General features: G+C 39.7%; 1 protein-coding gene across 4 annotated transcripts in view; it reads right to left on the bottom strand.

Annotated features, from left to right (window-relative positions):
• ZNF26 (zinc finger protein 26) overlaps positions 1-16948 on the bottom strand; it is a 29874-nt gene that overhangs the window by 3834 nt on the left and 9092 nt on the right. For all 4 annotated transcript variants that reach the window (XM_024977630.2, XM_024977629.2, XM_059876287.1 and 1 more), the window contains 2 exons: positions 1327-1453; positions 994-1089 (listed from right to left, as the gene is read on the bottom strand). In XM_024977630.2, coding sequence (XP_024833398.1) covers positions 994-1089; positions 1327-1453 — 223 coding nt within the window. The remainder of the gene's footprint in view (positions 1-993; positions 1090-1326; positions 1454-16948) is intronic.

The following is a 16948-nucleotide window of genomic DNA, read 5'->3' as shown; positions in this document are numbered from 1 at the left end:
GACACAAGCCTCAGTCACCCTAGGACATGACTGCTGTACTGGGGACCTCAGAAGCTGTCCTGTTTCCTCAGGACTGCTTGCTAAACATTTTCTTCCCCAAAAAAGAAAATGGTGGGAAAACTGAAGAGGAAGAGCAATTTCAGAAGTGTCTTCCAATTTCTGCCACTGAGAATGCAGAATGGGAGATCAAGAGCTCTGTCCTGAAGCATATAAAGCTGGAACCAGAGTGCAGGAAGAAGAGAGGAGGGGATGACAGCTCTGCTGTTACAACACTGGGCAGAAAAAGTTCAATTTTCAGGATGGAAGAGTCCTTCCAGAGTTACGATATAGAGGAGAAGCTCAAACTTGGACAACTTGAAAGGGAAGAGAAAGAGTAATCAGGGAAACAAATATAAGGTGATAAAAACCACTTAAGGCTAGGTTTCAGAATTCTTTTCAGAAAAGTGCCCAAGGGACTTCCCCAGTGTCTGGTGCTTAAGACTCCATGTTTCCACTGCAGGGGGTATGAGTTCTATCCCTGGTCAAGGAACTAAGATCCTGCAAGCCATGAGGTGTGGCAAAAAAGAAAAAGAAAGAAAAGTGCTCAAGAAGGTAAGAGTTGTAATTTCCAAATGACTAGTGTGAGAAGAGTGAAGGAAGCAATGAAACCTCCTAAGATGGTCAAGAGAAGAGAAGGAGAAGACTGCAGGTAAAGTTGAGGGAATTAACTGCAGAGGCAAAAGGGAAAATAAGGCCCATGACCACAGTAAGGAATGTGCTTGAGGGAAGGAAACTAACCCAGAAAGCAACCTTTGAGCAGTGTGTACAGAACAGCCCACCAGCCTCTTGGAGTCATGGGAGGAAAGTGATAGCCCTCACCTGAGGACTCTTGGGCTCATCTTGAGCTGCTCCAATGGTACAAGAGGTTAGAGAACAGTTCCCACACATGACACTGCCTGAATGCCAACATGGTTTACTCCCCACCTCCCATCTTCATGGTATCTGCTCACCCACCTGGACAGCTCTGATGGGAAACCTCGAAGTTTATGATCCATGGCTCTTCTCCTTGCTCCAACTTGAAGATTAAATCAGGTTTGGTACCATGATACCCTGTTAAGGGAAAGTCATAGAGAATGTAGTCAGACTGCTGAGGACTAAGAGGTCAGGAGGGAGGAAAGAAAGCAGCTTGTTTGCACTTGGGGAAGATGACAGTGAGGAGCTGAGGGTTCAGTAGGGGCTAAAAACATGTGACCTCCAGAGGCTTCAGGGTAGATCAACAAAAGAAAAGGCAATGGTGACTTATGACTCATGATCTGGGCTTGTACAGGCTCATGAAGCTGTACTTACCTACAGACACCAGGTTACTATAGTTTTCCAGAGTCACATCCCGGTACAGGTGTTTCTGCACAGAATCAAGCAGCTGCCACTCTTCCCAGCTGAACTCCATAGATATATCCGTGAATGACAACAACTCCTGTAACAACACACACATTACTCAATAGGCTGCAATTACAGTTGGAGACATGGAGAAGCTGTAGAGGACCCAGGAAAGGAGAATATCCTCCACAGTCTGCCTCCTGTGCCCAGGCCACCACTTCTTTTGAGAGGGAATTAAAAATACTACTAATAATTGAGCCTCCATGTGCCACATAATCTTTTGGGTTCTGAAGATTTCAGGATGAGTGAAACCCATTCTGGTCTCAAGAAGGTTTTAGTCTTGTAGAGGGAAACAAACATCTATGCTGGGGCTGGGGTGGGGGTGGGGGAAGCAGTCAACCAGGAGCCCTATTTTAAGCCTTTTACTATTTTTAAGCTTGATAAAAATAAAATACAAAAGAACTACTAAAATTTTTTTAATGGGACAAGCATAATCAAGAAATAAGGATAAGAAAATTATTATGACCGCATAATCAAGAAATAAGGATAAGAAAATTATTATGACCAAGACTATGTGCATAAAATCTAGGATATAGAAGCGATTTTAAAGTTTGCAAGCAATCACTATACAAAGGCAGTTCTGCTATAATGTGGTATGTATTTACAAAAAAAAAAAAATCACCACTATGAAAGTCTCAGGCTTATGGGAAGAACAGGGCTGGGGTGTAACACCTTTATCACCACACATGAAAAAAAGAAAATAAAAAATCTTAATAAAAACAGTAGAGTTTTATACATGTTTAATGGTTAAGAAATATATAAATACCACCACGAATATGGCACTGTACCTTATAAAAGACCCGATGTTTGTGTCAGAAGCACTGTAGTTTATTATAAAATGGTGAAAATAGGCTTGCCTGAAATCAGAAAGCTCACAGCATTCCCTAACATATTGAAACAAATTTACATTTTTAAAGCAAACATGACAGCAGAGTTGACTGTATTTATACATTTGTTCCAATAAATATGAAAACTTAGAAGAGATAGAAACTTTCCTAGAAAATCAAAGTAGTCAAAATTTTCCCAGAAAGAATTAGGAAGACCAGACTGATTAGTCCATGATCATAAAATATACTGAAATAGTAATCAGAGGTATAGCCTCTCCATAAAGTAAACAGCCCCACACTACCTATAAAAGTAAGTTTTATCAATATCCAAGAAACAGAAAATTTCTCCCATAGATGTAGAGCCAGGAAATGATGGTAAACTCATTATATAAACTTGTATAATCTCACAGAGAAGGCAAGACAGCACAACTTGCACAATTTCACTTGTTAAAAATACTTAGGGCTTCTCTAGGCGTCCAATGGTTAAGACTCTGCCTCCCTATGCAGTAGACACAAGTTCAATCCCTGGTCTGGGAAGATTGACATGCCACAGGGGAACTAAGCCCACGATCAATAACTACCGAACCCACACTCTAGAGCCTGTGCTCTGCAACAAGAGAAGCCACCTCAGGGAGAAGCCCAAGCACTGCAACTAGAGAATAGTCCCCAATTACCACAACTAGAGAAAGCCCGAGAGTGGCAATGAAGACCTAGCACAGCCAAAAATAAATGAATAAATAAATCCTAAAATAAAAACCCAAAACCTAACGGGGACTTCCCTGGCAACCTAGTGGTTAAGATTGCACTCCCAATACAGGGGGCCTTGGTTCAACTCCTGTTCAGGGAACTAGATCCCAGTGGTGCAGGGCTTCAGAGAACAGTTCCCACACATGACACTGTCTGAGTGCCAGTGCAGTCAAATAAGTAAAATGAATATTTTTTAAAAACCTAGATAAAAATACTAACAAATATTTAGATAAAAACATTAAAATGAATCCTATACGTGCATAAACAATAGTTTACGAAAGAAATTATTCCAAAAAATTAAAGGACAGTCCAAACTTTACAAAAAAACAAAACTGTAACAAAAAAATAAGTAACATTAGTACATTAATGGAAAACAATTATCTCAATAGAGAAACAAAGTACTATGATGAAACTTAACACCTTCAAAAATCAGAATTCAGTTCAGTACAGGTAAAAGTAATTTCCCTAAGCCTATAAAAAATATCATACTTTGTGTGAAACATTAGAAGTGTTCCCTCTAAAATCAGGAACAATTTGAAATTGTTCTTCAGAAACAAGTTGAAATCTTCATATCAACTCTACTAGTCAGTGCTGTCCAAGAAGACCTGGCACAGTGGGCACAAAGCAAAATACCAGTGATAAACATTAAGCAAGGAGGAAAAACTACTCTCATTGTCTAAAAACATGATTTTCTGACTAAAAAACCTAAGAGAAACAGCTGGCATAACGTGAAAATCAAGAAGACACATCAAGAGGGCAGCAATTTTTTAACAAAATCAACATGCAATAGCTATTTGATACATCAACAGTAACCAATTTGAAAATGTAATAAGAAAAACCACAACACAAATTGACATAAAGTATTCAGGAATAAAACTTAAAAATAGAGAAAAACATAACCAAAAATACATGTGATAAAATACATAAATGTAGAGAAAAAGAAAACACAATAGGGAACAAGATGGTGGAGGAGTAGGTGGATGTGGAATACATCTCTTTTCACGGATACATCAGGAATACACCTTCAGACACAGAAGTGCTTGCAGAACACGAGCTGACAGCAGACAGGAGTACCTGACCACTGGAAAAGAATATAGAGAACCACGCAAAACTTCGTAGGATGAAGGAACTAGGGGGAGAAACAGGTGTATTATTAGGACTGGACCTGCCCTCAGAGGGTGGGGGAACTGAAGCAGGGGTCCGATCTCCACACTGGGGCAACTGTCTGGGTCAGAGGAGAAACATTTAAGGCCGAGAGTGAAACAGCTGATCTGTGGCAGCTTAAATGGAATGAAAATCAGACAGTCCTTGCCACAGCCATATGTACCCTGGACAGGGACACAGGTCCCCTAGAAGGCACAGTGGCTGGGAGCTGGTGCATAGGATTGTGGAGCAATCCCAGGGCGAGGGCTGCTGTTGACTGCAGAGAAATGGACTGAGGGGATGTGAGGGAGGAGACTGTGGTGGGAAATGCCTGTGGAGGAAAGCCAGGCAGACATGGAAGCAAGGCGATACTGCTGAGTCATGTGTAGTGGGTGAAGCCATCGCCATAGCCTCTATCTCCCTACATGCTAGCATTGGCAGCTGAACCCATCAAGCGCCTGACACACTGAACTACAGAGTAGGACCCCACCCAGGGTGCTCCTTTAAGTGACTCATGTGCCAAACTACAGAGTAGGACCCTAGCCAGGGGGACCCCTCTATGTACCTGACGTGCCCAACAACAGAGAAGGACCCTAGACAAGGGAGCCCTGTAAATGTGTGAACAGGTGGAGCTATAGAGAAAGACTAGCGAAAAGGCCTTCTGATCACCAGCTATCAAGGTCTTGAAAAAGACTCTGATAGGGCCAATAACTCCTATGGCTGAGGCAGTCCGTGTCCCTGCACACTTGGCACCACCAGGGTACCCACTATCCAAACAGCTGCACCACCTTCACATTCAACCCTCACTGGGGCAGAGCTGCCACAAGAGAAAAAGTCTTGCGTCTATGCGCGTGAGGTCACTTCAGCCATGTCCAACTATTTACGACCCTGTGGACTGTGGCCTGCCAGGATTCTGTCAGTGGGATTCTTCAGGCAAGAATCAGATCAGATCAGTTGCTCAGTCGTGCCCGACTCTTTGCGACCCCATGAATCGCAGCACGCCAGGCTTCCCTGTCCATCACCAACTCCCAGGGTTCACTCAGACTCATGTCCATCGAGTCAGTGATGCCATCCAGCCATCTCGTCCTCTGTCGTCCCCTTCTCTTCTTGCACCCAATCCCTCCCAGCATCAGAGTCTTTTCCAATGAGTCAACTCTTCACATGAGTGGCCAAAGTACTGAAGTTTCAGCCTCAGCATCATTCCTTCCAAAGAAATCCCAGGGCGGATCTCCTTCAGAATGGACTGATTGGATCTCCTTGCAGTCCAAGGGACTCTCAAGAGTCTTCTCTAACACCACAGTTCAAAAGCATCAATTCTTCGGCGCTCAGCCTTCTTCACAGTCCAACTCTCACATCCATACATGACCACAGGAAAAACCATAGCCTTGACTAGACGGACCTTTGTTGGCAAAGTAATGTCTCTGCTTTTGAATATGCTATCTAGGTTGGTCATAACTTTCCTTCCAAGGAGTAAGCGCCTTTTAATTTCATGGCTGCAGTCACCATCTGCAGTGATTTTGGAGCCCAGAAAAATAAAGTCTGACACTGTTTCTACTGTTTCCCCATCTATTTCCCATGAAGTGATGGGACCGGATGCCATGATCTTTGTTTTCTGAATGTTGAGCTTTAAGCCAACTTTTACACTCTCCACTTTCACTTTCATCAAGAGGCTTTTTAGTTCCTCTTCACTTTCTGTCATAAGGGTGGTGTCATCTGCATATGTGAGGTTATTGATATTTGTCCCGGCAATCTTGTTTCCAGCTTGTGTTTCTTCCAGTCCTGCGTTTTTCATGATGTACTCTGCATATAAGTTAAATAAACAGGGTGAAAATACACAGCCTTGACGAACTCCTTTTCCTATTTGGAACCAGTCTGTTGTTCCATGTCCAGTTCTAACTGTTGCTTCTTGACCTGCATACAAATTTCTCAAGAGGCAGATCAGGTGGTCTGGTATTCCCATCTCTTTCAGAATTTTCCAGTTTATTGTGATCCACACAGTCAAAGGCTTTGGCATAGTCAATAAAGCAGAAATAGATGCTTTTTTGGAACTCTCTTGCTTTTTCCATGATCCAGTGGATGTTGGCAATTTGATCTCTGGTTCCTCTGCCTTTTCTAAAACCAGCTTGAACATCAGGAAGTTCGCGGTTCACATATTGCTGAAGCCTGGCTTGGAGAATTTTGAGCATTACTTTACTAGCGTGTGAGATGAGTGCAATTGTGTGGTAGTTTGAGCATTCTTTGGCATTGCCTTTCTTTGGGATTGGAATGAAAACTGACCTTTTCCAGTCCTGTGGCCACTGCTGAGTTTTCCAAATGTGCTGGCATATTGAGTGCAGCACTTTCACAGCATCATCTTTCAGGATTTGGAATAGCTCAATTGGAATTCCATCACCTCCACTAGCTTTGTTCGTAGTGATCCTTTCTAAGGCCCACTTGACTTCACATTCCAGGATGTCTGGCTCTAGGTGAGTGATCGCACCATCGTGATTATCTGGGTCGTGAAGATCTTTTTTGTACAGTTCTTCTGTGTATTCTTGCCATCTCTTCTTAATATCTTCTGCTTCTGTTAGGTCCATACCATTTCTGTCCTTTATCGAGCCCATCTTTGTGTGAAATGTTCCTTTGGTATCTCTGATTTTTTGAAGAGATCTCTAGTCTTTCCCATTCTGTTGTTTTCCTCTATTTCTTTGCATTGATCGCTGAAGAAGGCTTTCTTATCTCTTCTTGCTATTTTTTGGAACTCAGCATTCAGATGTTTATATCTTTCCTTTTCTCCTTTGCTTTTCACTTCTCTTCTTTTCACAGCTATTCGTAAGGCCTCCCCAGACAGCCATTTTGCTTTTTAGCATTTCCTTTCCATGGGAATGGTCTTGATCCCTGTCTCCTGTACAATGTCACAAACCTCAGTCCATAGTTCATCAGGCACTCTATCAGATCTAGTCCCTTAAATCTATTTCTCACTTCAACTGTATAATCATAAGGGATTTGATTCAGGTCATACCTGAATGGTCTAGTGGTTTTCCCTACTTTCTTCAATTTCAGTCTGAATTTCGCAATAAGGAGTTCATGGTCTGAGCCACAGTCAGCTCCTGGTCTTGTTTTTGCTGACGCTATAGAGCTTCTCCATCTTTGGCTACAAACAATATAATCAATCTGATTTCGGTGTTGACCATCTGGTGATGTCCATGTGTAGAGTCGTCTCTTGTGTTGTTGGAAGAGGGTGTTTGTTATGAGCAGTGCATTTTCTTGGCAAAACTCTATTAGTCTTTGCCCTGCTTCATTCCGTATTCCAAGGCCAAATTTCCCTGTTACTGCAGATGTTTCTTGACTTCCTACTTTTGCATTCCAGTCCCCTATAATGAAAAGGACATCTTTTTTGAGTGTTAGTTCTAAAAGGTCTTGTAGGTCTTCACAGAACCGTTCAACTTCAGGCAAGAATGATGGAGTGTATTGGCCAATACTGGTTGCAGTCCCTTTCTAGAGCACTATATTTCCTGCTGCCCTAGCTGCCAACCCCCCTGAGTACCTGATGCTTACAAAACCCCTGTGACTCAAGCAGCTGCACTACTTCCACACCTGGCCCTCACTGGGGCAGACCCAAGTCCTCCAAGGCAGACTCAGGAGCAAACCCCAGTGGACAACCCACATGCAGAGGTGGAAGTAAAACCACAAATGAAACCCAGGAGCAGTGTGGCTAAGGAAGAGGACCCAAAACCTTCCCACCAGCTGTACCAGCTGCAGATTAAATTCACATGATCAGCTAGGCAGACTCTGTATCTATGGTATATATAAAAGGACATTGAGAGCTCCCACAAAAGAAAACACACTAGTTCTGATAGTTGTGGACACTGGAGACAATAACACAGAGGAATAGGACCAGATTAGAGTCTGAGCTGCCCCCCACATCAGGTCCAGAAACCAGTGCAGTGTTGGAAGGCACCCTAGTGGGGCAAGGTGGACTGTGTCTCCCAGCAAGGGAAAGAATGCTGACAGCACTGACTCAAGAAAAATATTTACTATTCTTATATTTTTACTTATTTGGTAGTTTCTTTTGGATTTCTTTCTTTTTTCCCTCTGTTGTAGTTGCCAATTTTACTAGCCCTATGGAATCTAATTAAGCTTTTGAGATTTTTTTTTTCAGTCACACTTCTTATTGTTGTTACAAAACTCTGCCTCCATGTTGGCCTTTTGTGGTTCTGTGGAGTTTTGCTTTTATTCTCTTTTTCTCTCTCTTTTTTTAGTTTTAATTAAAAAAATTAAGCCTATTATTATTTTTTCTACATTTACTCACTGTTTGCCTTCCCTATTGTTCTTTTCCCCTTACAATTAATCTTTAATGTACATAAATCTTCTTTATCTACCTCTGCTTAACTTTACGTATCTATTTTTTCTTTTCTTCCCTCTTTTCATATTTGTTAGTTTTGGTTTCACTGCTTTATTTCCCACTTGCACCTTGCATTAGTTTCATTTTCCAGTTTTTGGTTTAGTTAAGTTGTGTTAACTGGTAGATATCATTTTTGTTTTCTTTTGTTCACTAGGTCAATCTACTGTACTTTATTTTTGTTGGACTGTTTTGACTGTGCTTATAGGTGTGTTTGTATATTCCATTATTTTAATTATTATTTGCCTGATTTTGTAACTGCCATTTGTCTGGGGTTCATCTTTGGTTTCTTGTTTTCGGGTATTTGTTTTAATCTCACTTAATGCCATAACAAACTACCTATGGGATCTTCATTCCTGGCCAGAGATCAAACCCTAAGCCTTTGGAGTGGGAGCACTGACTCCAAGATCCTAGACTACCAGAGAACTCCTAACTCTAGGGAGTATCAAATAGTGAGGACTCACACAAAGGAAACCACTTGAATACAAGACCTGGCATCACCCAAACACCAGTAGCACCCCATGCAGGATGCCTCATCCAAACAAACAAGACAAAAATACAAACCCAATCATCAGCAGACAGGAGTACCACCTCACTCGCCCTCTGCACAAATCTCAACCTACACAAAGCTTACACAAACCACTGGACCAAACTTAGGAGGGCAGAAACCAAAAGGAAGAAAGAATTCAACCTTGAAGCCTGGAAAAAGGAGACCTCAAACACAATAAGTTAAAAAAAAAAAACAAAACACAATGAAAAGGCAGAGAAGTACTACACAAATAAAGGAACAAACTAGAAACACAGAAGTTCAAATAAATGAAGAGGAAATAGGAAAACTACCTGAAAAAGAATTTGGAATAATGATAGTAAAGATTATCAAAACCCTCGAACACAGAATTGAGAAAATGCAAGAAACAATTAACAAAGACCTAGAAGAATTAAAGAATAAACATACAGAGAAAAACAACACAATTACGGTAATTAAAAATACTCTAGAAGGAATCAATAGCAGAATATCTGAAGCAGAAGAATGAATCAGTGAGCTGGAAGATAAAATGGTGGAAATAACTTCTGAAGAGCAGAATAAAGTAAAAAGAATGTAAAGAGTTGAAGACAGTCTCAGAGATCTCTGGGACAATATCATACACACCAACATTTGAATTATAGGGCTCCCAGAAGAAGAGAAAAAGAAAATGCGTGAGAAAATTTTTAAAGAAATTATAGCTGAAAATTTCTCCAAGATGGAAAAGGAAATAGTCAATCGAATCTAAGAGGTGCAAAGAGTTCCATACAGAACACACCCAAGGAGAAACATGCCAAGACACATACTAATCAAACTAACAAAGATTAAACACAAAGAAAGAATATTAAAAGCAGCAAGGGAAAAGCAACAAGTAACATACAAAGGAAACCCCATACGTTTAACAGCTGATCTTTCAGCAGAAACTCTGCCAGCCAGAAGGGAATGGCAGCATATATTTAACGTACTGAAAAGGAAAAGTCTACAACCAAGATTACTCTACCTGGCAAGTATCTCATTCAAAATTGATGGAGAAATCAAAAGCTTTTCAGACAAGCAAAAGTTAAAGAGAATTCAGGGCCACAAAACCAGCTTTACAACAAATGTTAAATGGACTTATACAGTCAAGAAATACAACAGAAGAAAAAAGATCTACAAAATCAACCCCAAACAATTAGAAAATGGAAGTAGTAACATATATATCAGTAATTACTTTAAACATTAATGGATTAAATGCTCCAACAAAAGACAGACTAGCTGAATGGATACAAAAACAAAATCCATATATATGCTGCCTACAAGAAACCCACTTCAGACCTCAAAACACATACAGACTGAAAGTGAGAGGATGGAAAAATATATTCCATGCAAATGGGAAGCAAAAGAAAGCTGGAGTAGCAATCCTCATATCAGACAAAGTAGACCTTAAAATAAAGAAGATTACAAGAGATAAGGAAGGTCACTATATAATAATCAAAGGATCAATCCAAGAGGAAGACATAACAATTGTAAATATCTATGTACCCAACATAGGAGCACCTCAATACATAAGACAAACACTAACAGACATAAAAGGAGAAATTGACAGTAACACAATAATAGTAGGAGACTTTAACACCAATGGACAGATCATCAAAACAGAATATTAATAAGGAAACACAAGTCTTAAAATGATACATTAGATGAGATGGATCTCATTATCTTCAGGACATTCCATCCAAATGCAGAAAAATACACCTTCTTTTCAAGTGCACGTGGAACATTCTCCAGGATAGACCACACCTTGGGTCACAAATCAAACCTCAGTAAATTTAAGAAAATTGAAATCATATCAAACATCTTTTCTGGCCACAATGCTATGAGACTAGATATCAATTACAAGAAAAAAACTGTAAAAAACACAAGCACATGGAGATTAAACAATATGCTTCTAATTAATGAACAGGTTACTGAAGAAATCTAAGAGCAAATAAAAAAATTCCTAGAAACAAATGACAATGAAAACATGACAACTTAAAACCTATGGGATGCAGCAAAGGCAGTTCTAAGAGGGAAGTTTATATCAATACAATCCAACCTCAAGAAACAAGAAAAACATTGAATAGACAACCTAACTTTATACCTAAAACAACTTGAAAAAGAACAAAAAAACCCCCAAAAATCAGTAGAAGGAAAGAAATCATTAAGATCCAAGCAGAAATAAATGAAAAAGAAGTGAAAGAAACAATAGTAAAGATTAATAAAACTAAAAGCTGGCTCTTTGAGAAGATAAACAAAATTGACAAACCCTTAGCCAGACTTATCTAGAAAAAATAGAGAGAAGAATCAAATCAACAAAATTAGAAATGAAAAAGGAGAGGTTACAATAGACAACAGAAAAATACAAAAGATTATAAGAGACTATTATGAACAACTTTATGGCAATAAAATGGATAACCTGGAAGAAATGGACAGATTCTTAGAAACGTTCAATCTTCCAACACTGAACCAGGAAGAAACAGAAATTATGAACAACTCAATTACAAGCACTGAAATTGAAACTGCAATAAAAAATCTCCCAAAAAACAAAAGCCCACAGGAGATGGCTTCACAGGAGAATTCTATCAAACATTTAGAGTAGAGCTAATGCCAGTCCTTCTGAAACTCTTTCAAAAAATTGCAGAGGAAGGAACACTTCCAAACTCATTCAACAAGGCCATCACCCGGATACCAAAACCAAACAAAGACAACACAAAAAAAGAAAACTACAGGCCAATATCACTGATGAACACATGAAAAATCCTCAACAAAATTTTAGCAAACAGAATTCAACAACACATTAAAAAGCTCACACACCATGATCAAGCTGGGTTTATTCCAGGGATGCAAGAATTCTTCAATACATGCATACCAATCAATGTGATACACCATATTAACAAACTGAAGGATAAAAACCATACAATAATTTCAACAGATGTAAAAAAAGCCTTTAACAAAATTCAGCACCCATTGATGATTAAAATTCTCCAAAACAATGGGCACAGAAAGAACTTACCTCAACATAGTAAAGTCCAAATATGATAAGCTCACAGCAGACATTATTTTAAATGGTGAAAAACTGAAAGCATTCACCCTAAGATCAGGAGCAAGACATGGGTGTCTACTTTCACTGCTATTATTCAACATAGTTTTGGAAGTCCTAGCTACAGCAGTCAAAGAAGAAAAAGAAATAAAAGAAATCTAGATCGGAAAAGAAGAAGTAAACCTTTCACTGTTTGCAGATGACATGATACTGCACATAGAAAACCTGAAAGAGACTATCAGAAAACTACTAGAGCTAATCAGTGAATTTAGCAAAGTTGTAGGATACAAAATCAATACAGATAAATCATTTGCATTCCTATATACTAACAATGAAAAATCAGAAAGAGAAATTGAGGACTCAATCCCATTCACCACTGCAACAAAAATAATTAAATATCTAAGAATAAACTTACCTAAGGAGACAAAAGAACTGTACACAGAAAATTATAAGACACTAATGAAAGAAAGCAAGAAAGATGACATAAACAGAAAACAGATGGAGAGATATTCTGGGTAGGAAAAATCAATATTGTGAAAATGACTATACTACTGAATGCAATCTACAGATTCAATGAGATCTCTATCAAATCACCAACGGTATTTTTCACAGAACTAGAACAAAAAGGGAGAAGGCAATGGCACCCCACTCCAGTACTGTTGCCCGGAAAATCCCATGGATGGAGGGCCTGGTAGGCTGAAGTCCATGGGGTTGCTAAGAGTCAGACAGGACTGAGCGACTTCACTTTCACTTTCCACTTTCATGCACTGGAGAAGGAAATGGCAACCCACTCCAGTGTTCTTGCCTGGAGAATCCCATGGACGGAGAAGCCTGGTAGGCTGCAGTCCATGGGGTCCCACAGAGTCGGACACGACTGAAGCGACTTAGCAGCAGCAGCAGCAGAACAAAAAATGTCACAATTCATTTGGAAATACAAAAGACCCTGAATAGTCAAAGCAGTCTTGAGAAAGAAGAATGGAGGTGGAGGAATCAAGCTTCTTGACTTCACACTATACTACAAAGCTATAGTCATCAAGACAATAAGGTACTGCCACAAAAACAGAAATATAGACCAATGGAACAAGATAGAAAGCCCAGAAATAAACCCTTGCACCTATGGGTACCTTATTTTTGACAAAGGAGGCAAGAATATACAATGGGGCAAAGAAAGCCTCTTCAATAAAAGGTGCTTGGAAAACTGGACAGTTACATGTAAAAGAATGAAATTAGAACACTTCTTAACACCATACACAAAGATAAACTCAAAATGGATTAAAGACCTAAATGTAAGACCAGAAAATATAAAACTCTTAGAGGAAAACATAGACAGAACACTTGATGACATAAATCAAGGCAAGATCTTCTATGACCTGCCTCTTAGAGTAATGGAAATAAAAACAAAAGTAAACAAGTGGGACCTGATTAAACTTAAAAGCTTTTGCACAGCAAAAGAAACTCTAAGCAAGGTGAAAAGGCAACCCTCACAATGGGAGACAATAATAGTAAATGAAACAACTGACAAAGGATTAATTTCCAAAATACATAAGCAGCTCGTACAACTCAATGCCAGAAAAACAACCCAATCAAAAAGTGGGGAAAAGACCTAAACAGATATTTCTCCAAAGAAGATATGCAGATGCTTAACAAACACATGAAAAGATGCTCAACATCGCTCATCATCAGAGAAGTGCAAATCAAAACTACAATGAGATATCATCTCACCCTGGTCAGAATGGCCCTCATTAGAAAGTCTACAAACAACAAATGCTGGAGAGGGTGTGGGGTAAAGGGAACCATTCTGCACTGTTGGTGGTAATGTAAATTGATACAGCCATTACGGAAGATGGTATGGAGATTTCTCAGAAAACTAAGAATAAAACCACCATATGACCCAGCAATCCCACTCCTAGGCATATACCCTGAGGAAACCAAAATTGAAAAGGACACTTGTATCCCATGGTTCACTGCAGCACTATTTATAATAGCTAGAACATGGAAGCAACTTAGATGTCCATCGACAGATGAATGGATGAAGTTGTGGTACAAAAACACAATGGAATATTACTTGGCCATAAAAAGGAATGTGTTTGAATCAGTTCTAATGAGGTGGATGAACATAGAGCCTATTGTACAGAGTGAAGTAAGTCAGAAAGAGAAAGATAAATATCATATACTAATGCATAAATATGGAATCTAGAAAGATGGTACCCCACTCCAGTACTCTTGCCTGGAAAATCCCATGGATGGAGGAGCCTGGTAGGCTCCAGTCCATGGGGTCGCTAAGAGTCAGACACGACTGAGCGACTTCACTTTCACTTTTCACTTTCATGCGTTGGAGAAGGAAATGGCAACCCACTCCAGTATTCTTGCCTGGAGAATCCCAGGGACAGAGGAGCCTAGTGGACTGCCGTCTATGGGGTCGCACAGAGTCGGACATGACTGAAGCGACTTAGCAGCAGCAGCAGAAAGATGGTACTGAAGAATTTATTTGTAGGGCAGCAATGGAGAAACAGACATAGAAAATAGACTTATGGACATGGGGAGAGGTAAGGAGAGGGTGTGTATGGAGACAGTAACATGGAAACTTACATCACCATATATAAAATAGATAGCCAACAGGAATTTGCTATATGTCTCAGGAAACTCAAACAGAGGCTCTGTATCAATCTAGAATGGTGGGATGGGGAGGGAAATGGGAGGGTGGTTCAAGAGGCAGGGGGTTGATTTATGTTGAGGTTTGACAGAAAACGACAAAATTCTGTAAAGCAATTATCCATCAATTAAAAAATAAAAAAAGAAAACACAATAGCCCAGATACAGGAAGCAATGTATCTACTGACAGATGAATAGATAAACATACAACACACAGACACACACACATACTAGAATATTACTCATCCATTAAAAGAAAACCCATAATCTTGCCATCTGTAACAACATGGCTAGAACTAGAAGGTATTATGCTAAGTGAAATAAATCAGACAGAAATACAAATACCATATGACCTTACATGTGGAATCTAAAAGATTAAATGAACAAATAAACAGAACAAAACCAGACACATAAATACAGATACCAAAAAGGTGGTCGCCAGAGGTGGAAGGATGGTGAAACAGGTGAAGGGGATTAAGAGGTACAAATCTCTAGTTATAGAACAAATTAGCCATGGGGATTCAGCATAAAGAATATGGTCAATAATATCATATGGGGACAGATTACTAGACTTGGGGCGGAGATCATTTTATAATGTATGCAAATGTCAAATCACTATGTAGTACATCTGAAAATACCATAATATGGTGTATCAACTATATTTCAAATATATTCATATTTTTTTAAAAAAGAAAAAAGAAACCTGAGTTTACAAGGACCTGAGTAATTGAGTAACATTTATGATATATAGATTCAATATGGTATAAATATCTCAACAAATTAATTTATAATTTCAATGTATTATCAAAATACGAAGATATTGCATTTTATTTCATCTAATGGTAAGTATTTTCTAATACTCATTCACGATAAATAAAATTATACATTTGGACTATAGCTGCTACAACTAGAAAATTAATGGTAAATTACAATCCATGAACATCGAGACCCACGGATGAAAGGAGAACTAAATGAGCCAAATTCCAAAGAGGGGAGAGCTCTTCCGAGATAAGCTAAGAGTGCTCTGGCTGTTTACTTCGCTGAGGGCATTTGTCCAGCCTGAGAATAGGCAGGGTGGGCTCAGCTGAGACAGAGGATGACACCAAGAGAAAAAGAAACCAGTAGACCCTGCGGTGCCCACCCTGGACAGCAGGCTCTTCCCACCAAGTGTTTGCTGAGCGTGGTCAGTGCAGGAACTGAGCAGGAAAGGCAGACTGATTCTCCCATGGTTTCGAGGCACCAAGGGCACAAAGTACGCGAGGAAGGAGCCTGCGATCAGCACACCCTTGAAAACAAGGTGATTCAACTAAAGCAGCAATCCAGTCCCAAACCAGCTTGATGCCTGTTTAGATGAAATGATCAGTCACTCCCCATCTGTACAACAAAGCAAAGGGGAAACCCACTCTGGTAGAAAGTAACATTGAACTTCAGTCTCTGTGGTTCTTTTTATATCAATTCACATACACAAACACACTCATACACAAGTAAAGAAAGAATAACAGAGCTAACTTGGCAAAATAACAATGGGGGAATCTGAGTGAAGAGTGTTTTTTTTTTTTAATATAATACAGGAGGTTATTTTATTCTACTTTTGCCACTTCTTTAGTTTTGAAATCATTTCAAAATAAAACATAAAATACAATAAACTCCTTGGGCTCTCCAGATGATCGTTTGCACACTTAAAGGGCCCTTCACAAGCTAGCCCTGCTCTCACATGCTCCCCATTCTGGCCATATGCCTTCTTTCCACTACACAATGCATCTGCTGGTTCTCACGGCAAGGCCACCAACTTAGCTGCCTCCAAAGCCTGGAATGCGTCATGTTCTGTGCCTTCATCTGCCCATGATCATCAAGTTGTCAATCAGATTCTGCTTAAATGCTGCCCCAAGACAAGTAGCCACCCAGCCACTCTCATGTGCACAAACACCCACAGTTTTGTTCATGATGTTCCTCTGATATGTCTTACCACCTCCCACACCCTCCATGGGGTTATGGGCCCTGTTAATCTTGTTCATCCCTACACACCCTAGAAAATTACCTGGCATAAGAGTCAATAAATGTTTGCTAAATACATGCACTCAAAAATAAGGAAATACGGTTTACATTTGTCAAAGTCTCTTAGGTCCTAAGGGCAATAAGAGCACTGACTCTGAAGACACTCTGCGTGGGTCTGCATCTTAGCTCTGCCACCCTCGTCTCAT

Source organism: Bos taurus, chromosome 17 (assembly GCF_002263795.3).
Source record: "Bos taurus isolate L1 Dominette 01449 registration number 42190680 breed Hereford chromosome 17, ARS-UCD2.0, whole genome shotgun sequence".
NCBI lineage: Eukaryota > Metazoa > Chordata > Mammalia > Artiodactyla > Bovidae > Bos > Bos taurus.
Note: the sequence above shows the minus strand (reverse complement) of the source record. Positions and strands in the feature narration are given on the sequence as shown.